Source organism: Denticeps clupeoides, chromosome 1 (genome assembly GCF_900700375.1).
Source record: "Denticeps clupeoides chromosome 1, fDenClu1.1, whole genome shotgun sequence".
NCBI classification, from domain to species: Eukaryota; Metazoa; Chordata; class Actinopteri; order Clupeiformes; family Denticipitidae; genus Denticeps; species Denticeps clupeoides.
In genome coordinates, this window is record NC_041707.1 from 35,277,487 (window position 1) to 35,301,574 (window position 24,088).

Here is a 24,088-nt window from a genome sequence, read left to right on the forward strand (position 1 = left end):
GTGACGCATTGACAGATTACGCAATGGGGCGTCATACGTGCCTCTTGCTCCTAAACCACACATGCAACAATTGCAGCGTACCCTCAAGCAGTTATGGCACTGGGTTAATCCAGGGCCATGTCAAAAACTTTTACAGAATGCCCACTGGATGTCTGAAAAACACCCATCAGCATTTACGTTTACTGTTTAGACAGGTTTACGTCTGAACGATTTTAAGAAAATATACAATTGTGATTTGATTTGCAATTTTTGGTCTGATCTGTATTGACTATACATTGTGTGTTTTTAAAAACTTGTAGCATAATCGTACATTGAAATATGAACTGCTATATACTGAACAGCATCAATACAGTCTTGGGGTGCAAAATGTCAGTCACTGCGATCCTCAAATCAGGGATTTGGTTCAAATTCGATTAATCGATCAGACCTGGTCAGCTACACAAGGGAGATTTGGCTCCACCCCCAGCCTTTCAAAGGGTATACACACACACACACACACACACACACACACACACACACAAGAAAAGGTTAAAAATATAGTAAACAAATGTTAACAGGTTTTCGGTGTGACATGAACGCTACAGGCCTCAAACTGTTGGTTGTTGAAAAGACGTGTCAGGCGTGTGTTTCAGTGCGCCGATATTCACTCTGCGGGATTTGGAGGCGAGTTTCGTTATTTTCCGGTAATAAGATGTAGAAAGAACAGCGGCCCGCGTATTTGTTCAGGTTTGCCCCCAGAGACTGGCCCGTAGTGTATAGATGGTGAAATCTGCGGCGGCGAGGACGGCGAGATGAAGAGAGAGAGTGGCGGCGTGTTGCCCTGGGAACACGGCGGCTGGCTCAGAGCCGCTAAGCGGAGGGGAGGCGTCAGCACTGATCACCTCATCTTTATCGGCCTGTCAATCTCCGTCTCGCAGCCAAAACACACACAGAAACCTCACATCTCTGGCCACTTTAGACAGTCCTTTTTTTTATTTAGGGGGATTAAGGTCGAATGAAGTCCGCCTTGGAAGGGCGCTCGACAGCAGTGCACTGTGGGATGTTTGAGGGTGTGTGTGTCGGGCGGGGGTGCAGAGCAGCGCTTCCTCCCAAACTTTACAGTTTTCGGGGTTTGGAGGTGAGAGGGACGTTGTACAGACGTCTCTGCGCAAAGAGCCAAACTTTCACTCGGTCTAGAAATAGTCCAGCATGAAATGTGTGCCCAGACTGGCACAAAGGCCCGGCCACACACACATACGGGCACGCGTACACACCCTCGCTCGTTCATACACTGAGACGCTGTATTGTCCTCTGGCGTACGATACACACATACACACGTTCATACACAATGTCCAACTGTTATACACAAGCTCTGCCAAGCTGTTCCACTGCAATGGTTTAAATTCTCTTTAAGATCAGTTCTCTTTCAGAAGAAGGGTCACAGGGCAGTAAACTTGTGTGTGTGAGTGTCTGTCTTGTCTGCTTTAAGGATGTGAAAGTAGACTCTCAACCCAGCAGACCACGCCCACCCGCCCCATCCACAACATGCTAACCAACTTGAAAGTCAAGTGTTTGTCGTTGTGAAACACAACAACACAACCGATCGCCTGGTGAGCAGTGGGCAGCCGTGACAGGCGCCCGGAGAGCAGTGTGTGGGGACGGTACCTTGCTCAAGGGGACCTCAGTGGGATTTTTTTTTTCTTTCTTTTTCTTCCCTTTTTTTTTTTTTTTTTCCAATATGAAAGTGAAGTGATTGTCATTGTGAAACACTGCAGCACAGCACACGGTGACTCAACAAAACGTGTCCTCTGCTTTTAACCCTTGGGGAGCAGTGTGTGGGGATGCTACCTTGCTCAATGGCACCTTGACAACCTTCTGATTACGGGTCCGCTTCCTTACCCGCAAGGCCACCTGCACTCCTCTGCCCCGCTCTGTCCGCATACTGAAAACAACTCGTCTATGCCTTTGTTAAGGTTGAGGGTGGGTCACCCAGGTTTTTTTTCAGTCTAGTGATCATAATCAATCGCATCATGATTTCGTTTCTGTAGTTGTTTGGGGGAAAAACCTATCAGTTCCGCAGTTCCTACTGGGCCGATCAGTAAAGTAAAGTAAAGTGAAGTGATTGTCACATGTGATACACAGCAGCACAGCACACGGTGCACACAGTGAAATTTGTCCTCTGCATTTAACCCATCACCCTGAGTGAGCAGTGGGCGGCCATGACAGGCGCCCGGGGAGCAGTGTGTGGGGACGGTGCTTTTGCTCAGTGGCACCTCAGTGGCAACTTGGTGGATCGGGATTCGAACCGGCAACCTTCTGATTACGGGGCCGCTTCCATAACCGCTAGGCCACCACTGCCCAGAGATGCCTGGGTCTTTTCCCTCATGTCAGGATTCTTTTTCAGGACGTGTAGACTATTAAACAGGAATGGGGTGTCAATTTCATCCTGCTTCATAAAAAAAATCATTCATAAGTTGCTGAAACCAAGGCAGATTTTCACACCAGGACGCACAGAGCACACCAGCAGGGTCAAAGCGGGTTTGGTGGCATGAGGTTCTCGTAACATTGGGCATGTGATTTTAATGTTGTGGCTGATTGGTGTAGATATAACTGTCTATTGGAAGTAAAACGTATTCTGAGAACCACTGTTTTTTCGTTTGTCTAAACACAAAATAATTCTTCTGACAGGCCCTTCAGCCAGGGTTGGGGGAGCTGATTGGTTTAGACTTATTGTGGTGGACAGCTTGTATTAATTTTGATTGTTTTTGACATTTTTGGGGTGTGTTTGAAGGGTTTCCCCATTGTTGCGTTTTGTTAGCTTTAGTAGATATATCTAATACTGCCCTGCCCCCTAGTGGTGAAAACATAAACGCAGCAAAACATGGGCCTTTGGGACTTTAGCATCAGTGAGTTGTTTGCATTGTGTGTGTGTGTGTGTGTGTGCTGTAACTCTGCTGATCTGTTGGTTGTGTGTATGTGTCCACTTTGTGTCCTCTTTGTTTTAACCAAGCTTTATTATGTGTGTGCAGGTTTTTCTGTCCCCCTCCGTGTGTGTATCTAATGGGGAGCGGCTGGAAGAAAAAGAAGGAGCTGATGGAGAGGGATGGCTGCTCGGAGCCGGAGTCTCAACCATGTGCCTTCATCGGCATTGGCAACAGCGAACAGGAGATGCAGCAGCTCAACCTGGAGGGGAAGGTACAGCAAACACACACACACACACGCACGCGCCCGCACACGCAAACACGTGTTTGTATTTATATTTAGTGCCCAAGCCAATAAGTCTAGATTCTAGAGAAAACTTCTCAGCCAGCAGGTAGCCCCCAGCTCAATCTAGGTTATAAATAAAATCCATAGTGTCCAATTTATTCATTAATTCATACATATCATCTTTTTTTTTTCTTTTGCAGAACTATTGCACGGCCAAAACCCTGTACATATCCGACTCGGACAAGAGAAAGCACTTCATGCTGTCGGTGAAGATGTTCTACGGCAACAGCACTGACATCGGCGTCTTCCTCAGCAAGAGGATCAAAGTCATTTCCAAACCCTCCAAAAAGAAACAGTCGCTCAAAAACGCAGACCGTGAGTGCCATGCCCGTTTCATTTAAATGAAAAAAATTCTAACCATAGATTGGTTTGATATATGCTGATAGGAAATGATTGTTGAGAGGCCATTAAAATGTAGAAGTACATTTAAATTTAAAAACTTGTTTTAATTCTCATTACTTTTTGAAAATGTATTTCATGTACGCTACCAGTTAAAAGTTTGGACACACCTACTCATTTATGGGTCTTGCATTGTTTTACATTATAGAACAAAACTGAAGACACAGGACTATGAAATGTATATGTAATAAAAGAAGAATAGAATAGGAAATTTTTATTACAAATCAAGGAGCTTTTGCTGTAATGGCTGCATATATACTGAACACTTTCTTATCACTCACTTATGTTAATGAGCATCTCATGAAGCAGCTTTTGATGATAGCAATAGTGAACAAAGCAGCCATAAAGGTAAAAAGAGGCGACTCTGATCGACTTTCTCCTGCTACAAAAATTCTAAATGTGCTTCTTACATTGGATTCTTCAAATTGGCTCCATCTTCAAATTGGCCTCCTAACCACCACAGAGCAGGTGCATTCAAACCTTTGATGGTATGTATGTACAGATGATGGCTAGTTCTTTAGTGGAGTGTATGATGATTATTACATTTCTCCATCAGAGGGTGTTGCCCATGGTTTTCAGTTTTTCTCAGTTTCAACCTCACTGATTGACAAACTCTTTCTTTATCTCTCTCTCTCTCTCTCTCTCTCTCTCTCTCTCTCTCTCTCTCTGTGCAGTGTGTATAGCATCAGGCACTAAGGTGGCACTGTTTAACAGGCTGAGGTCTCAGACGGTCAGCACACGTTACCTGCACGTGGAGGGAGGCAACTTTCACGCCAGCTCTCAGCAGTGGGGAGCCTTTTACATCCACCTTTGTAAGACACATTCACTCTCTCTCTCTGCGCGCACACACACACACACACACACACACACACAGAAGTTTCCCCTCTAATGCTTACTGGGGACTCTTAATAATTACTCTATAATGACTCTGTGTTTTTAGAAAAATTCAAATGTTCTCTTGTGTAAGAATAAATACACACGTGCATACACATAGCAGATTATAGTATGACTAACTCTGTCTGAAATATAGACACTCAACTCTGAACTCTGTGTGTGTGCGGCCGTCTATTATTGTATGTCTACAGTGGACGATGAGGAGTCGGAGGGGGAAGAGTTCACAGTGCGGGACGGTTACATCCACTACGGCCAGACAGTCAAACTCGTCTGTTCGGTCACAGGGATGGCCCTGCCACGATTGGTACAGTACTTTTCTCCCGCTCCTGCTTATGTAATCATGATTTACACAGCAGGCATCTCACTAAATGTTACTTGAAGAAAAAAATTGTATAATTTTTTTTGTTTAATTGAATCTTCTGACGCCATTAAAAGATTAGTCGCTCATAAGACTCTTAGTCATATTTTCCTCCTCTTCCCTTTGTTCTCACAGATCATTCGCAAGGTGGACAAGCAGACAGCCCTGTTGGATGCGGACGACCCCGTGTCTCAGCTCCATAAGTGTGCCTTCTACCTGAAGGATACGGAACGCATGTACCTGTGCCTTTCTCAAGAGAGGATCATCCAGTTCCAAGTGAGCTCTCCTCTTAATGAGTACGCAGTATATGGGTACAAACAATATTATACATTGCGGTCTGAATCACAGTGAATCCCATGATGCACTTACTACATTGATGCATAGCCTATAATGACAGTGATATTGCAATATTGTTTGTTCAGTAAAACTTGCATTGAATTGCATTGGAGGTCAGTTGTCTTTGAAATGTATTTGTAACGGTAGGAAGACCAACAAAGTACAATAAACATTTTAAAACCCATAGTTTTTCTTACATTATTAAATGTGGAATATAAGTGGGTTTAAATTACTTAAAACACACAGGGTTGAGTATAACTTTGATTCCAGGTTCGATTAGAATCTGTACAGACAGTCTCACGATACATTGCTAGAAGCAGCATTTATCATGCGCCCCTATCCACAACAGTGGTGGCCTAGCGGTTAATGAAGCGGCCCCGTAATCAGAAGGTTGCCGGTTCGAATCCCGATCCGCCAAGGTGACACTGAGGTGCCACTGAGCAAAGCACCGTCCCCACACACTGCTCCCCGGGCGCCTGTCATGGCTGCCCACTGCTCACCAAGGGTGATGGGATAAATGCAGAGGACAAATTTCACTGTGTGGTTTACAATAAGTAGTCCCCCTGGAGACACTGAGGGATAAGTGTCTTTCTAAGGGACGCAATGGTAGTGAACCAGGGTCTCTAACACTGTATGTTGCAAATTTACCATGTAGCGATGTGCCAAACAAACGTAAATAGCACAGGCTGGCCTAAAGCTGCTGAACTCTGATTGGTTGGAAATCTTGGATACATTTTGTTTCAATCTCAATAATAGTAGGTGTGGAGAATGAGGCAACAAAGAAGTGACTGTAATCGCATTGAGCAAATAATAGCACTTTCTACCAGGTGTTGTCAGCTAGCTATAGGCCAACAGTGTTCTCTGATCAGTGTCGTGGCTGAATTATGAATCAATTGTGCCACCTAGTGTTCATAAATTGCATTATTTGAAAGTAATTTTTTTCATCCATGTCTGCATCTGATGCTACAAACTCAATCCCGCAGTCCTCATTCAGTGTTGGTCCTCATGAGCGGCACTCTGAATTATGGGAGTTTCTGTGTCTTTGTTGGATTCAAATTGGTTCGTATAATGCAGAAACACTCGGGGGGAAACGCGGCTCTGCGCTTTCAGAGCGGCTGCTTTGCTTTAGCGCCGTTGATTGATGGTCATGATGACTTGTCCGGAATAAGAAACCAAATGGCTTTTCGATGCCAGATAAACACCATGCTGTCAATCATCTGGTTGCATAACATGCTTAGCCGTGGTCTTCGCAATCAGAAACCCGTTCGCCTTGTTAATGTCAGCCGGCGTTACCGCAGCAACCGAGCGGCGCTATCTCCGTGCTCAGATGCACATGAGGGGGGACATATTGGATTAAGCGTAGAAAAGTCGACTGCGGCTTCCTGGAGTCGATGTGTTTTAAAGCAGTTGATGAGCATGTTTATGTCCTATCTGTGTCTGTATCTGCCCATTTGTCATGAGGTCTGGGACTTATCATTGACTTATCAAATGTCTACGAAAAACAATCCACAAAACCGTTTCTGCTGGAAAGTTGCAGATGTTTATAATAAACCTGACATGTTTCAGGCTCCATCTGCATTTGAAATAAAACATGGTTTTAGGTTCACTTGGTCCAATTTTAGTGACACTATATACTTCGAATATCGAAAATTGCTCACCACAGGAAGTATAAACCTGTATAAGGTCTGTCAAAATGAATATGTTAATCACTGCAATTCTTAAATATTAACAGTATTAATGTAGCTGTATTTAGTTTACTTCCTGTGTCTAGTTAGACCGATGAAACAGAGGCAGAATTCATCATAGCCATGAATTATTAAGAAGCATTACCATTAATTGCAATTACATAACTACAAAATTTTTTAAACGATTGACGGACAGTTTTTAATAATTTAAAATATGAAGACCCCATAGGGGTGATTGACAGTTCTCACACATCCTGAAAAAGCAAATAGGACATTAGCAAACATTAGTGAATATGCTGTTTGGGTCATTGTGTGTAATTAGAAGTGAATTTGTATGTTTTTGCTTTATTAGGCCACTCCATGCCCAAAAGAACCAAACAAGGAGATGATTAACGACGGAGCCTCCTGGACAATCATCAGCACAGACAAAGCCGAATACACGTTTTACGAGGGCATGGGGCCGGTCCACACCCCTGTCACGCCCGTTCCTGTGGTGGAGAGCTTACAGGTAATAAATACGATTAAATGAATGAAATACTCACCAAGCACAAACTGAATTTAAGAACCCGTCGAGAAAAGTTAGTCCCTTATGTAATAACGTGTGTATGAATGTTCCGTTTATATACGCGTTTTGTTAGAGGTGTGATCACGATCCGATTATCGATGCATCCCATCAATTTTTCTAGCTTACTTAACGTAGACAGTTACAGCCTTGTTTACATGGACGTCTGAACCAGGCATTTTTCTGCCGTTTGTGCGGTCAGTTGAACTCAGACCATTTTTCCTCTCATTGGTGCAAATCAAAGCGGCCACACCAATTAAACACAACTACAAAATGCAGCAAAAACAGGTGTGCCATTCATAGTCAGTCTCATGTCGGCCGAACGGTAACTACCGACACTACTCTTTCACTTAATTTTTATGCCGTTGCCAGGAAAAACCAAGCAACATCATTATGATATTATTGATTATGCTCTGCACTGTATTGATGCAGAATCATCCATACCTGCATCGTGATGCATCAATTATAAGATTCATTTCCACAGCCCTGGCATTTATGCATTTTTTCCCCCCATTTACAGCTAAATGGAGGTGGGGATGTAGCCATGCTGGAGCTGACGGGCCAGAATTTCACTCCTAATCTGAGGGTGTGGTTCGGCGATGTGGAGGCGGAGACCATGTACAGGTACCACTCCCACTCCAGTGCCCTTTCGCATCACTCTGTCCGTCCCGACTCTTTATAAGCTTCTTGTCTCTTTCATGTCTCTATGGAAGGCATCTCTCAGGTGTTAACGGCTCCTCAGCCTGGTTACGGGCTCGTGCGGTGAAAAGGACGAGATAAAAACCCCGACTGGTGTATTTATAAAGCCCCTTTATTGCACAGCTGTGACTGAAATGTTAGGATAGCCGTTCACTCTTAAGTGCATCTGCGACTTTGACTAATATAAATGTGAGTTTATCGTGACCGGCTTTAGGGGCTCTCGGGGCGTCTAATTGGCTCTAGCTTGGGTTTGCCTGTCGTCTTTCAAACGAAGGTGGCCTTAATGGACACGGTTCATATAGGTCTTTGCCCTTGGCTAGAGGAGCAGTTTCCGTTTGAAATTGCATGCTTTTTTCAGACCTTCACCAGCTGCTTGTGGATGTACAGAAAACAGCTGGGCTGTACAGTTTGTACACGTACAGTTTCTGACATGACTGCAATATAAAGAATGCACTGTAAGGGGTTGGGGGTGCGGCTTGAATATTATTACACACACATCATTTCGCCATAATCACAGTCCTCTCATGCCCCTTGGTCACAATTTGTATTAACCATTAGTGTCCATAGTTCTAACTGTCGGTCGAGAAGATAAATGTGACTGTAAATTTGGAAAAAATATGCTTGTTAAACATTTGACAGGTTACCTAAAATATTCTGTAAAAACATAAATACATATCACAGGTTTTAGCACAATAACTATTTAGTAAAGTATTCATTCTTAGAGTAAAATAATGGAAAAAAAAAACTCCTTGCATATTACCGTGGTCTGTTTATACGTCTTTATTGTGTCTATCCAATTGAATTCCACCCCACTGAAGCAGCTGCTTTTTTGGGAACTTCGCTTCTGGCCATCACAGTCACAACACTGTGCTGCACATGCACATAATAACGTCATTACACAATGAAATTAGCCAATTGTGATCTTTTTTTTTTACCGGTTTTATCATGGATAATGATCAAATCCCGCCAATGTGCCACTGAGCAAAAGCACTGCTCGAAAAGCCGATGGCCGGTTACCGGACAGGAAGGAACGTTCTGTAGTCCAGACCCTGGTAGGCGGGCAATGAAGTCCGTAAATAAAATGTGTCGGATGAAGAGGCCGCATTCCCTGTCCTGCAGATGTGCGGAGAGTATGCTGTGTGTGGTTCCCGACATCTCGGCGTTCCGGGAGGGATGGCGGTGGGTGCGGCAGCCGGTCCAGGTTCCAGTGACGTTGGTACGGAACGACGGCATCATCTACTCCACTACACTCACCTTCACCTACACACCAGAACCGGGACCACGGCCTCACTGCAGCGCCGCCGGCGCCATCCTCCGGGCCGGCAGCTCCAGCCTGATCTCGTCATCGGGCACCATCATGGGGGGTCCTGGGGCCAACAGCGGTGAAACGGGCCCCTATGGGTCCAACAGCAGCAGCGGGGTACCGGCATCCGCATCGTCTGCGGCGGCAGTGGTGTCTTAATATACCGCAGACCGCCACACCTACTCATACACACACATACACACAAAAAACTCTCAAAAAAAACTAAGTTACAAAACTGACTTCTGAAACAAGTGCTGCATATTGATTTTGAATTAAAAAAAAAAAAAAAAAACTAAAATTTGGGGAAACCGTTAATTAATTAAGGAAGGAAGACAAAGGAAGAGCATGGATGGACCCGTCGAGTCAACAAAGAAGGATATAGGCTTCAGTTGCCTCGGCAACAAGTTGTCTTGGGTTCAGCGCCCTCTGGAGGCTTCGCAAGGGACACGTCTGTCTGGTGCTGGCAGTGGACTCCGCCCCCTATGGGGCAACCGATTGGTGGAGAGTATCAGTGCCTGTGATAGGCTGTGAGAAGCGTTGCCATAGCAGTGATACATCAGCCAATGTACAATTCTTTCAAAGAAAGTTTTCTTTTATTTGTTTTTTTTGATACGTAACCTGTTGGTATGAGTTTTGTAAAGGGGTGAGATGTATTACTTGGCAACAGGGGGCAGTCCTTAAAAAGAACATGTGTAAAATGGTGGTAATAACATAGTTTTTATGGACCAAGGATATTCTATAAGCTTTAGTAAAGGTACAGTTTCTCCATACCTTTTTTTGTATTAAACATATAGTACACTTTTGTTACCAAATAGTTTCTATTCTTCCTCTGAGCTCCCATCTCAACATTTCTCCCTCCTTCCTCCTTCCTTTCCATTTTACTTGGGATCGCAATCCTCTCTTAGGCTTCTGTATAGCTATCCCATGCTCTGACAAACGCCTGCTGTTTTTATTTTCTTGGTCTTTGGACATTTTTAGTGGTTTTGATACTGAGATTTATTTTTTTTTTGTTTTTTTTTGCATTTGGGAGAATCTCCAAAAGCCTGTTTTTAAGAAAAAAAATGAAAAAGTTTTTATGAAAAAAAAAAGGACAAAAAAAGCTTTAAGCAACGCCTCTGCCTTGCCTGCAATATCCTGTGCGCCACATTTCCTTTAAACCGTCGACGTGTCTGCATATCAATCTGTAGGAGCCAGGACAGCTTCCACAACTGCTGGATTTAATGCGACCGCCTCCCGTTCGGCCCAGAGGCCCTTTCAGCCTGGGTCCTCAGATCACAAGGTGGGCAGCGTACACGTTTATACATGCACACTTACATAAAGATACAAAAAATTCCTCCCTCAACACGGTCTTCCTCAACACGTTTTTTCACTCGTTGAGCTTCCTTAAAGGTTCTCTTTGACTTAAGAAGTGCGTGTTTTTTTAGGTGCGGTCCGAGGCAGACTCTTCCATTTGATGTGGCCTTATTGCGGTCGGGTGTCCAGGACACGGCCGCCCCCTTGAAAAGGTTGTCTGTGTGACCACGTCCTCGTGCGCTCTCGTCTTCCTTCTGTTCGTACACGACGCTCCAGTTTCTACGTGTTTCTGTAGCGCTGTCCCATTTCCGGGCCTTTTGACTTCCAATGCGGGGCCTTTGTACGCTTGTAGCCTCTTAATTGTAGAACAATGAATCTTGGAATAAGTTGGCCTGTGATTGGGATTCATATCAAGGACCCTTCCAGGAGGACACAATTGGGACAAAGCTATTGGCTTTCATGGTGTTTTTTTTGGTATACAAGTGTCAGAAGCATTGCAAAGCGTGTAGCACACACATACTGCACAACTTCATACCACAAAGCAGCTGTCCTGCTTCCTAGGGCCTCCAGTCCCACCTGAGTGGGCTGAAATATACCAAAGGCAGACAGAATCCCAGCATGCATCGTGAGCGCAGCGGATTGTCCAGGGGACGTCTGGTTACGAAATGTACGTGCCGTGTCTCTCGCTGGCTGCGTTTGTGCTACAATTTCGTTTAGCTTTGAAGTGGAGTAGGAACACTGTTCTTGGAGCCGACTCGCAGTACGACCTTTTCCAAGAGTTCGTCTTGCCGGTGAAACGTACCTGGAGTTCTCCAGCATTTTAGCAAACGGTTATCCTTCCCGATTCCGTTGACTGTAGCTTGGATGGTTACTGTGCTATCGTTGTGTATCGTTGATTTCTTTTAGTTCGGAACCTGTGTGTGTGTGTGTGTGCGCGGCCCTTGCCCTAGCCTAGAAACAGTCCTGTGGTTCTCCTGTTGAAGCAGTTCGGTGTGAACGTGTCCCCCGTTGTCCGGAAGGCGCTAGCTGTCCAGCCATTTCTCTGTCTTCACCGTTTTAGCCGTGCGTGTTTTGGAAAGTATACAGTGAACAATAGAAGTGAAAAACAGGGCTTTTTATGTGCTTTTGGATTTTCAAAGATGTCAGCGAACAGCAATATTTATAGGCCACGTTTTTACTTTCTTTACTTTCTTTCCTTCCTTGGTTTTCATTTTATTTATTATTATTCATTCCCCCCCTTCCCATTTCCATGTTTGCTCCACATTCATCTGGTCTTTTCACACCCTTTCGTACACTGGCAATACGAATAATATGAATGGTGTGATCGGCTCTTTTGAGGTAAAATAGCTTGAATGTTGACTCCTTTTTTGTGTCTGGAAGAACAAAACAAGGACTTTTTTTTTTTTTGCCCAAATTATGATATTTCTTTTATCCCTCTTTTGCCCTTCTCCTCTTTCTAACCATTGATCGGAGTATACAGTGTGACCTTCTTTTTTTTTAATTATTATAAAAAAGTAAATATATATATTCATGATATTAAATGTCCCGTCTTGTGTCCAAAATAATTAAATTAAGTGCATTTACACCCAAGCTGCCTCTTCCTGGCTTGGGAGTGGGTCTCTAAGGAGACAAACTGGGCCTAAGCCTGGGCCTTTTCTTTTTAACTTTTAATTAAAAAGTGTGATCCGTACAACAATTGATATCAAACTGAAATTTTATGTTGCTTTTACATATATCCGCTTGTCTGATCATTTGGGACAACTTGGTCAAATTTGTATGTTTTTTTTTTTTTTTTTTTTTTTTATGTTTGCCTTCCATATGAGTTGCACCAGATGAATGCAGGTGCAGCACTGATGCATAATCTGAGCTTCTCAGAGCATTGAAGTCCCGGGTATGAAAACGTCTGTGTCCATCGGGGGAATGTGACGTGACCAACGATGCACTAAAGAAACCTATGTGTCAACAAGACTGTCCCTGCTGTAAGTCAAAACCCCTTTAGGCTCAGCAGTGTGGAGCAAAAAAAAGAAAACAAAAAGAAAAGAAGTCCACTTCCTTGTCGCCCTGTAGTCCTCTCCCCGAGCGGCTCTGCGGTCTTCTGTTTTTTTTTTTTTTTTTTTTTTTGTGTCTGGTTATTGGACGATCTCCAGTTAGCTGTCGTGGCCCGCAGGACGTAGAACAAGTCGGGTCGCGGTTACGCTGTGGATCTGGTTCGGTGAGACTGGATGGAACAAGACCACAGAGTCCCAGGGGGAGGATGGATTTTTTTTTTTTTTTTTTTTTTAAATCATTATTGTTATTATTTCTTGCCTTCATCTCTCGCTCTGAAGGAGATCAGATTGATGGATGTCAGCAATATTTTGTTATCGTTTTTAATTACTGGCTCGGGTCACAATTCAAATCACTTTGACGTGTGGGGTTTTATATTACAGCCTGTTACAAGTCATTTTATAAACATTATTTTTCTTTTGTAATATGGTTTTCTTACCAACTGTTTTTAACCCAATATGCACATTCTGTTCTTCCAAAAGCAGCTTTTGTTGTCCTTAAATATGAACTCTGATCAATGTGTGTCCTCTAATATGCCAAATGTCTTTTTGTGCACTGCTATTAAAACAGAGGACCGAGTGAGAGGCAGCTTTAAACAAAAAAAAAAAGAGAGAGAGAGAGAACAGAAGACTAATGAAGCTCTTCTGATGACATTGTTATGCTCACGGCCTTATAAACTCATTACTACAGGCTACATAATGCCTCTTATTTTTTATCTTTGTCACAATTTCTCATTGCATTGAGTCTGCCCCCCCCCCCTGAATCACTTGTACTCTTATCAGTGTTAGCTTATCCTCTAACGTTTTGCACTTATTTAGAGTAAAGTCTGTCACTGGCTCCACTCATTAAAACACACCCTTTCTGTTTTTTTTAATAAACTCTTCCCCGCTGGTCGCTTGGCTTTGCCAGAGCTTCCCAGACTCTCCTCCTTTCGTTTCTATATCTGTTTTTCTGTGTCTATATTTTTGTAATTCTGTGTCTTCCAGCTATGTCTCTCTGACTTTCTCTCTCTCACACACACACACGCACACACACACACACCCTTCCCCATTCTCTGAGTGTGTTCTAGTTATAAGCAGAGCTGTTGGTGTGGTAGTATTCTCTGTGGTCAGAGGGTCTCTTTGACAGTAGAACCTGTGCTGTTTGTAACTTAGCAATAACGTGAAAACAAAGGGGACAGTTTTTTTGATAACATGATAGTTGTTTTGTTTGTCTTTTTTTGTACATATTGCACCTGCGCAGTTCCATATGTCATTAAAGGAAAAAAAACTTGCAATATTGGCATAAAATGAAATAAAAAAAAAAGTGAAACTTAACATGCAAGTTGTGACTTTTTTTATATATTTTTTTTCTTCCTCCCATCACCAGTAGCTCCTTCCTCTACAGGTTTACGGCACAAGACGTGTGCTACATAACTGGCAATTTTACTAAGCAATTAACAGTCTTTTTTTTTTTTAATTGCACGTACCATGGGTCAGACACACAGGAAGTAATCATACTTAGTAGCTCATTGTGCACCCAAAACTGAAACTAGATGGAAGCTATTATTAGAAGCCCTGTCGTTCTCGAACGTAAAAGCAGAGCAGAGAAATGGCAGAGCTGCGCATGTGGCTTCACGGCTGCAGGTGGTAGGTTTGACTCACCATGACCCAAGAAAGCCATTAGCGCCTCCAAAGCCGCGAGTCCTGGGTGAGGTCGCGGTTCCCCCAATCATCGGCTCAGAACCCTAATCCTTGTTCTCGAGGCCCTCTTTGCGGAGAGGCTTTTAACAGCCCTGAGGTTGGCTGGGAAAGGGCGCAGGCCGCTCAATTAAGTGTACACACGCGCGCAATGGGTGTCCATTTATCCACGCAAATGTTATACAGGATTATCACGAGGGGCTATAATCGATGTCCAACCAGGTGCTTAAAAGTCTTGTCTAATCATTTATATTCCTGACGTTTTCCTTACTGCCAGACGTGCCTGTTTATTCCAGTCGACAGATGAGATTTAAACAAAAGTGCAGACTGGGACCCCAATATTGGTGTTTAGCTATACACACACTTAAACGTTTACTTTCGCCTACGTTTTTTTTTTTTTTTTTTTTTCTTTAATCGAAAGCTGTAGGCACAGAGGCCAATGAAAAACGTCCTCGTCTGTACGGCTCTTCTTACAGACTTGTTATATGTGTAGAGACCTGAAAAAGACAATGAAACCGCACATGATTAGGTTTCATAAAACCTATCCAAAGCTCAGCTTCGAACTTCTCGTGCGTTGCACTGTTAAATATTGATTGGTTAAAACTGTTAAACGTTCAATGATTATCGTTTTTGGCTGTCGAGAAGCGGTCAGGTAAGAATTTCATCGTTCCTTCAACATTACAAATGAACACACTCGCTGTATTTTTTCACAAGATTACAACTGAACACAGTAACGTGGTTTATTTTCAGTAATTACGCTCATGGCAATCAAAAGTTTTGACAGCGGTTCACTGTGAAATCTCTTATGAAGCGTGTAGCTTGCCACAAAAAAATGTATTGATGTATAGAAGACTCCGTTAACTGCTGTAACAATGTAAAAAATATAAATGCATTACACTTTATTATGAATGTTTTACTAATATTAGCTTTGTCTAAGCATGTAATAACTTGATTCGTAGGAAATAAATGCCTCGATGTATGGAAATGACTTTTTTTTTTTTTTTTTTCCCCACACAATAACACAACGGCAACAACACAAGTGCAACTTTGAACTTTGGAGCTAAAACAAGCAAAACCCAGATGCATCGGACACATTTGTCTGTGAACGCGTTCTTTGAACTGCGGCTCAGCAGCTGCAGAAAGTCCCACCGGGAGATAACAGTTGCCCGGCAGAAAGGGCGCAGTTCCGCGAACATGAGGTGGGCCGGTTCAAGGCCGTGCAGCAATGGCTGCTTTTGGGTGCCGCATGGCTCGGAAGGGTCTGAAAAAGGTCGTCCTCCCAACGTAGTTACACACTTCAGCCGTGGCACCGGCAGCACAACGTTGAGCCCAGTACGTTGCGCGACCGCCGCCTTTCCACAGTCCGGAAAGAACGCGCCGCGGCGTGCCGCATGAAAAATAACACGCCAATACCTGACCCCGAGCCCCCGCCTCCAGAACACAAACTTGCCACCAAGTACCATCCAGCCAGTGCCAGAACCTGGTGCGCTCTCTCCTTAATGCCCGCTGGAGAGCCTAAAAGGATTTGAAAGCACGAGCGGTGCATTTTCCGGAGGTGCCTGGACACCGTCAGTATCGCAGCTTCTCCTTTAACAGTTAAGGCAGAGGGGGGGTCGGCGATCTAATGACTTTCTCCCGTCTAGAGAGAGCTAGACAGGGGTGACACGTGTTGAAAGAAGCTAATGCGTCTTATGCAAGTCGGCGGGCTCGGGGTTCGTGCTTTCGGAGGTGCGGTCGGAGACCCTCGCCAGTCTTTCGAGGCGACAAGAGCCCAACGGGAGAGCTAAAGACGATGAGTCGGGTCTTGTTCTCGGCCCCGCCGTTGTTCAAGCTAACTAGAGCATTGGTTGTTCACAATTACAGCAGCCAAAGTGAATTAGCCAAGATCTGGATTCGGAGCTGTCCAGAGTGTTGCGTTCCAGCCGCTCACCCGGTGAAACGATTAGGGCTGAGTAATGGCGCACTGGGGGGCACGGAAGGCCTGGCTCACCCCAGACGGAAAAAGCCATGAACACTGGGACCTAAAAACGGACATGTATAAATGGGGGGTTTCGATTGGCTTATTGGTCGCCGTGGGGCGTGGTTTCACGCCTGCGCTGAGCCCCGGAGGCTGGTGTAGCTGAACCGGGTCAAGACGCCGCCGCTTGACTGCGAGACGCCGTTGTCCTCCAGGCTGCGGTGGAAACCTCCTCCCCCTCCGCCGCCCCCGCCCGCGGTAGTCAGGACGCTCCTGCGGCTCCCAGAGCGCCGGTCGTCGGCGCGCTGGCAGCTGAAGGTGGCCAGGACACCCTGGCGGAAGCGTTTGTTCATGAAGCAGTAGATGATGGGGTTGACACAGGCGGAGGTGTACGACAGGAGGTGGATGAAGGAGATTGGCGCTCCCGAGAGCAGGCGGCTGGCCGTGCGGCGGTCGAAGGAGCGCCAGGCGTTGACGGCGAAGACCGGCGTCCAGCAGAGGAAGAACAAGCCCACGATGACCAGCAGCATTCGAATGACGCGCTTCTTGGCCATCAGGTTGGCCGTGGGGCTGTTGCTGCACACACGGGTCAGCTTGGACTTGTTCCCGCCCGCAGCGCTCCCGTTACCGCCGATGGGCGGAGTCATCGGCATCACCTGGTGCTGTGAGGGGTCGGAACGCCGCTTCCTGGAGGGCTGGAGGTAGCAGCCGTCACTGTCGTTCTGTCTCAGGCTGCCGGTGCTGGGCTGCCGCTCTGAACGAGAGACCGTCACACAGACAGAAATGCAGATTAATGTGCGCAACGGGGCCAAGAGCAGCGAAGTGAAACCCCGCAGTATTCAATATGTCGGGTCCTAGCAGCTGTTCCACGTAAAAAAAAAAAGAAGTGTTTTTGTTCCTACGATACATTCCACGCGAGGGAATAAAGCTGATACTACTGATACCTCTGCTGGTCTTCCTGTTGCTCATCTCGAACTTGATTCCTCTGTAGAGCTCCATGGAGATGAGGCCGTAGGCCAGCATCATGATGATTCCCGGAACCAGGAAGAGAATCAACAATAGAAACACATACCTGCGGGAGGGCATTGAAGGGGTGAGAAAATATGCACCGCCAGAGGGTGAAAGAAGGGGCGCACCAGTATTGGCCGACTTGGTTGGACATTATGCCACCGCGCAACTTTGAGGGGGAATTCCCTTTCAGTGGCTGCTAATTTTACGACCATCGATTGAGCAATTTCCTTGTGTCCTCATGCTGACTAACTAACTTGACTCATGATTTATGAGACCATAAAGTACACTTGTACCAAGATCCATCTTATTCGTCCCTTAAAAAAAGTCTTTTGGCGAACTATATGGGTCCGGAAACTCACTTGTTGGGATTATGCTGTTGGTGAAAAGGTCACTGCAAGTCTAGGGGGGTGGGGGTGCTCTAACAAACAATCTATGAGCATATTTAATTTGCCAGCTTCTGTTTTGCTGACAAATGATGTGAATAAAGAAAATCAACAAGTAATTAGCGCAAGATCATTCATATATTTATTATATAATATTTATTACATAAATGTGTCATTATATTGGGGGGAGGGGGCGTTTACATGGGCTGGATCTGATTTTTGCGGAGTCACCATTATCGTGACCACTGGAATACGGAATTGAATGCTGATTTGGTGCTCTGGTTTTGGGAGACTAATTTTAACTGCGGTTTGCCAATCCCAAGATTCCATGCAAAGTCAAGTCCCAAACCTTACCAGGACTGTTCGACAGCCCGGCTGGGCCACACCAGGCGGCACATGTTGCCCGTGCTGTTGTTATTGCGGGTGAACGGCACCAGGGTGCTGGAGATTGGGTAGGGCAGCATCAACAGGAAGGACACCAACCAAGTGGCTGTGATGACCTTGGCAGCATGGGACTTGGTCTGCCAGGTGCGGGACGTCAGCGGGTTGCAGATGGCACTGTAGCGCTCCAGAGAGATGGCCACCAGGTTAAAGGTCGAAACGCTCACTGAAATCCCTGGCAGGGGAGACAGAAGGCAGTGACCCTTTAATCGGAAATTGACCGTTGGGGTAAAAGGCCTGTAGTGGCATTGTAACGGATGTGTGTAGTGGATGAAGCACCTCGCGCCGCTGCTGGGGTTTCCATCACACTCTCTATTTCTTTGGCTTACAGCACCTCAGTACTGCCACCGGCAGGTAAATGTTGGTAAATCAAAAACTGTAAAGCACCGTTAGTAAGCCAACTAAGCAAAACACTGACTTTGCACCTGCAAAGGTGAGGTTGCAAAACCGCAGTTCTAGATGTTGTTATTATTCAGAGGTCTGCTTCGGGCGACACATTCAAAAACCCTCACACCTAAAAGACAGGGGCACATGGCCTATGGCGTATTGCTATTATCATGTTGTGTTTACCGGTTTCGCCCGAGGGGTGGTGCGCCACTGTGTGCTTTATATCTATGTATTCATGTAAATTAAGTGATAAAATAAAATAAAAAACCTGAACCAGGTACGTATAAGGTGTCTTTATCTTTTTTTTTTCTTCTTCTTCTTTTTTCAAATAAAGAGTAGAATGAAAACAACTAAAAGTGTCCTTTGGCTACACCAGAATCAAATCCACAGCCCAGCCCAACGGCAGGAGCAGACAATGGTAAAGTGGCCTGTTACGAGGACAGACTAGACAATCCTGTAGCGCAAGGTGGTGGCAGTAGGCTTGCATAAAAGGCCCGGTTGCATTCTACACCAAGTTATTAAATCAAATAACAAAAATTCATGCTTTATTTGAAAGACTCTGTGTATAAACGAGCAACACGCCGCTAGAAATCCGCAACATTATAAAAGTAGAAAAAAAAACGCACCGTAGCTCACCAAAACACGTCCACCCATGTTCCATCCACCCGTACCTACAACATTAACTTAGCAGATACTTGGCATGAGTACTTATGGCTACTGGCACTTTAACTGTGTGGCACTTGGTGCTTTATGGCCACTCGGGGACAGAGCTAAGATCCAGTGCTTCTTCACGATGGTACCATCTGTTCCATGTAAATGCTAACAAATCAGGAGGCAATAACAATGGCGTAATGTAAACCCGTCGACATCATATTGGGGCGGGACTTTGCGGACGGACGTGTAAACACGTTCGGTGCTGGGGCGGCGGTTGTGGCTCCTTTCGGACTGCCATTCAGTTCTGCTTCTGATTTGATGGCGGTTGAAATTAGGCGGCTGAATTTCTAGTACCGATTTTTCGCTGTGGATTTCAACGCAAATCTATATCAGACGGCTGCCAGGCCGCACACAGCCGCAAATTGCACTCGACTTCATTTGGTGTGTGACCCCACCCCCTCACCAGTGCTTGACACCAGACTGTTCACTGTCTAATTGGAGGAAGGACCCCACCAAGGGTTGAGGAAGTGATTCAGCTTGTTGGGTCATTTGTTTGCAATGCACCACCTGGAATGCTGGATCCAAATGAAGACCGATAAAAGACTCCTCCAGGCCTCGCACACCTAAATTCTCATAAAATTTCTACCTTTGGAGGTAATGAAATCCAGGACAATGTGGTCCTGGAGACCAATCTCACAGTGGCGTCTTCATTTTGCAAATGCCTGCTGGAGCCCGTCTCTCCACCGGCCATTAAGACTCACCCATGAAGTACTGGGCCACCTTGCACATGCCGATGCCGAAGATGAAGTTCTTCATCAGGTTGGGGATGAGGGTGAAGGGCATGCAGAAGAGAATCAGCATCAGGTCGCTGGCCGCCAGAGACAGAAGGAAGAGGTTGGTGACGGTGCGCATTCGCCGGTTCCGCACCAGCACGCCGATGATCAGGCTGTTGCCGAGGACGCTGAGGAGGAAGATGACGCTGTAGAGCACAATCCGCACCGTCTCGTTCATGTCTGTCGAGGGTCGGAGAAAATCTGGGTCACCTTTATTGTGAGCGATTTTTGGACCCCAGACTCACCAAGCCCCCATTAACATTATTACTATAATAATTATATCCCATAATTATCTTCCTAAGACTGGGCTCCAGCATCCCTGAGCTGGACGAGTGCCTGTAAAAATGGACAGATAAATAGATGGATGGTAGCTTTTTATACATTTATTAAATGCCTGTATATAAGTATAGCATTTGAATTTTATTGTGACATTACAAAACATTTTTATATATATATATATATATATATATATATATATATATGTGTGTGTGTGTGTGTGTGACCTTATCTGTTAGACCCTAAATGCTGTTTGGCGCACATGTTGGACATGCAAGTTTTCAGATTTCTATAATAATGAACATCGCGTTTTGACAGATTCCGTGTGCATAAGTCTAATATCGTCAATGAGGCTCTTCCAATGTCACAAAATAAAAAATCCTCAGATTATATTCATCTTTGGTCTAATTCGATTCATCTGCACAACTCTCCGGCAAATGCAGCAGCATAGAAACAACTGCATCAACTCATTTTTATGACTGCTAAAAAGCACCCATAGACTAAACTGTAGCTGGGAGTGTGATTTTAATAAGGCCTTACATAATCTGATGGTTTATGCTTTGTATGTGTTGTACCATGCAGCGATTTACGGTCCGCATTCAGGGTGATAAGTCAACGTGTTTAGCATCTGCATCGTTTCAAAAATAGTTTTTTATTGGAATTAAATCAAGATTCTTTCCCTGACTCCCCATCTGGGACCCGGAGGTTCCTATTCTGGCTCCTATAAGCATTTTATCAGGTAACTTCTATTGCAGGTTCTGTATTAATATTAATATCTGTATTAATACCCAAATGTATACACAGTAATGCACTACTTCATTTAGGGTAGAGTAACAAAGAATATTTAATATTTACTACTTAGAATGAAATTAATCAATTAAAATATAAATGTATACGCATGCAGAAGAGAGTGACTTTTCTTTAAGCAAAATTACTTGTGCCCATGGAAATTGTATACCGTTCCAAGTTCAACTTCAGTTTATTTGTCACATATATGCATAGTTATGCAGGGTACAACACACAGCCCATATTGGACTGTGCAACTTTATCTATGCCCAAATCAGATTAGTTTTGCCTAGGTTTCAACCTTGATTTGAATAAATAATATAGAAAATGAGCAAAGTGCAAAAATACAACATAATCCAAAAATACATATATCATTGGGTAGTGGAAATAAGGTAGAAGTATATAAACTAAAGCATGACTTACAGAACTTCTAGAATTTTGCTAGAACCTGATGAACAGCTGCTGGTGTCTGATTCTAGATGTTTGGAAGTCAGGCCTGATGAAGACCACCGGTTGCATTTTAACAGCTCATCACAGAATGGCTATAAAATCAGCGGCCACGGTGAAAAGCATCATAAAAAGTACAAGAGGTTCAACACTCAGGGTGTGGTGGGAGCCCTGCACGGCCAGGAAGAACCCGAGGAACATCACCACAGCCATGAACACGGTGAACGTCTCAGGGCGATAAACACTCCATGGAACCACTACTTCACACACATTTTGCAAAACCATATGTGGCGCGAATGTGTTTTTCAGCTTGACATTTTGGAGGTAAACTTCATGCACTTGACCTTGAGCAGCATCTGATCTTGCAACAGAAAAAATGCGTTCTAAAGGGTTAATATGTGGTGAAACACTTCACATTAAAAAAAAAAAAAAGTATGTGAAGCGAACAATTGCAGATCAGCATCTCAAATATCTCCAATGCAAATGATTTTGATACTAAGGTTTATTATTATTTTTTAATTAAACTTTTCATTACACTGTCACTTGTCGTTTTATTTTTTCTTGAATATAAGTACTGCAAAAAGAGTTCGCATTTTATTTTACATAGATGGCATTGTGAAGTTGCACTGTTCAATGTTGGAAACACTTTAGTAGTTAATTGTGTTTGATTCGAACTAATACGACTAATTTGGTGCTTAATCGTTGGTCATAAACATTGCATTTTGAAAACCGATAAGAAAAGTGATTTGAAAAGTGACAGCATCTTACCTTTCGGCTCCGGTGGCGGGTCTGGTTCAATTTCGCACTCTGAGAAATTTCTGTATCCTAATCCGCACAGCACTTTATAAATATCAGTAGAATTAATGAGCATGTCGTGCAGGCTCACTGTAAACGTCTCCATTTTTTCTTTTCGTTTCTTTCCTTTTCTAATTACTCCCCCTCTCCACGACCTCTCTCGCCGCAACTCAACTTAAATCGTCATCAGCCGTCATTGCAGATGAACAGACGAACGGCGTCAAAACACGCGGCTTGAACCCGCGCTGCCGCGTGTGCGGAGTGGCGCGCCGGGGCGCGCTCCCGCGCAACAAGCGCGCTTCGGAACGGGAGCCGGCGTGTTGCCAGGTGCGGGCCGAATCGCGCAAGGAAAAGGCGGCGGTTTGCATTGAGAAGCAAACAACGTAGATTGTTCTTCACATTGGACAATGAATGTTCATCGCTTTCATTTAATTCTTTGCCCTGGAACTTTGCTTAAAAAAGAAAAAAAAAGTTCAATAGTTTAAGGTAAAAAAGGCGAACATGGCAACAGCAGCAACACCCGCCTTCCACTCACTTGCTGTTCCCGAGTACTTTTGATATTACGTCATATTATATATTTAACATAGAAACAACGTATACAACGGCACACCGACGGTTGAGAATCCTTCATAACAAATGAAATTTGACATTTGAACTGAATCTATGTCCAATGTTGGATATTGTTTGCTGTACTGCATGGGCAACACGTGACATCACGTTTACAACTCAACCCTTCCTCACAATTCAGCCGTAAAAGTAATAAGTCTTACCCATTGACTTTGAAGAATAATTCCTCATGGAAGCGTCAGATCCTAAGCGAGGCGAAGGAGAGCCCTGTGGCCTGTACAGAAAATGCACATCTGTGACGTTCCTTATGTCACCCTGCTGTCAAACAAGCCTGTGCTCCTATCCTGCACACTGAGTACAGGCCTGCATTGGAATGAGAGGTATGCTTGATATGGAAGTGTCAAAGACAGTCCTGTGGATCGCTCCGGAAAGCTCGGAATTGCTGAATTGCCGACACAAATAATAACTGCAGACACATCTATGCACTCGTCAAATTTCATTTTTATCATCGGTCAGCTCATCAACTATACCTGAAATATTCAACACGTCCAATTTTTGGTCAACTTTAATTGGGATTAATTGTACAAGAATGTCACTTTAGCATATTTGTATTTTCTTTTTTTTAATCTGTCTGTCAAATGAACATTAAATTCAAGATTAGATTATATTAGGCTTCATTGCACTTACCTTTTAGGAAGTGCAGAGCAGTATAGTTTGCAAGTAAAGTGCATGACAGAAAAGAGAGTGAACACACACCGTGTGTTTCCCCCTTACTCCTATGCAAATGACAAAAAGAAAGCGCCTGTGTCAGCACACGATCATGCTTGTCAGAGGAAAACTGCTTTCTGAGGAATGAGCACCTACACCAATGCGGTTTTTCTGGTTCCTGCTGTCCTGCATGGAGGCAAACAGCCCTGTTTGTATTACCTCGCTGATGCATTCTAATCAATGACCTCTTTACAGTTTTCTACAGGATGATGATGATGATTATGATGATGAATACATTAATGAGTTCTTTAGCAGTAAATTAACAGTAAGTTCTACAGGCATT

General features: G+C 44.3%; 2 protein-coding genes across 4 annotated transcripts in view; one reads left to right on the forward strand and one right to left on the reverse strand.

The window, feature by feature from the left end:
• rbpjb (recombination signal binding protein for immunoglobulin kappa J region b) overlaps window positions 1–9,785 on the forward strand; it is a 46,760-nt gene extending 36,975 nt beyond the window's left edge. For both annotated transcript variants that reach the window (XM_028998859.1, XM_028998865.1), the window contains exons 4-11: window positions 3,009–3,174; window positions 3,387–3,561; window positions 4,320–4,457; window positions 4,731–4,843; window positions 5,033–5,173; window positions 7,271–7,426; window positions 8,001–8,104; window positions 9,299–9,785. In XM_028998859.1, coding sequence (XP_028854692.1) covers window positions 3,009–3,174; window positions 3,387–3,561; window positions 4,320–4,457; window positions 4,731–4,843; window positions 5,033–5,173; window positions 7,271–7,426; window positions 8,001–8,104; window positions 9,299–9,641 — 1,336 coding nt within the window. In that variant the 3' untranslated portion in view covers window positions 9,642–9,785. The remainder of the gene's footprint in view (window positions 1–3,008; window positions 3,175–3,386; window positions 3,562–4,319; window positions 4,458–4,730; window positions 4,844–5,032; window positions 5,174–7,270; window positions 7,427–8,000; window positions 8,105–9,298) is intronic.
• A 5,417-nt stretch (window positions 9,786–15,202) lies between these two features.
• Window positions 15,203–23,870, reverse strand: cckar (cholecystokinin A receptor). Of its 2 annotated transcripts, XM_028998882.1 has the most exons (6): window positions 23,725–23,870; window positions 23,241–23,311; window positions 20,095–20,346; window positions 18,206–18,467; window positions 17,402–17,529; window positions 15,203–17,211 (listed from the first exon to the last, which is right to left on the reverse strand). In XM_028998882.1, the coding sequence occupies exons 1-6, from the start codon at window positions 23,766–23,768 to the stop codon at window positions 16,586–16,588; spliced, it is 1,383 nt and encodes a 460-aa protein (XP_028854715.1). In that variant the 5' UTR covers window positions 23,769–23,870; the 3' UTR covers window positions 15,203–16,585. The 2 variants fall into 2 exon arrangements, with proteins under 2 accessions (XP_028854715.1, XP_028854709.1); XM_028998876.1 differs by lacking the exons at window positions 23,241–23,311; window positions 23,725–23,870 and adding an exon at window positions 22,444–23,229.
• Between the last annotated feature and the right edge of the window lie 218 nt (window positions 23,871–24,088).

Excerpts from the sequence above, each read along its gene's own strand:
- cckar (XM_028998876.1), bottom strand. The coding sequence starts at position 22,576 with ATGGAGACGTTTACAGTGAGCCTGCACGACATGCTCATTAATTCTACT. Across the intron at positions 18,468-20,094 it reads GGTGGCCCAGTACTTCATGG|GGATTTCAGTGAGCGTTTCG; the intron begins GTGAGTCTTAAT and ends CTCCCCTGCCAG. Across the intron at positions 17,212-17,401 it reads CAACAGGAAGACCAGCAGAG|AGCGGCAGCCCAGCACCGGC; the intron begins GTATCAGTAGTA and ends TCTCTCGTTCAG.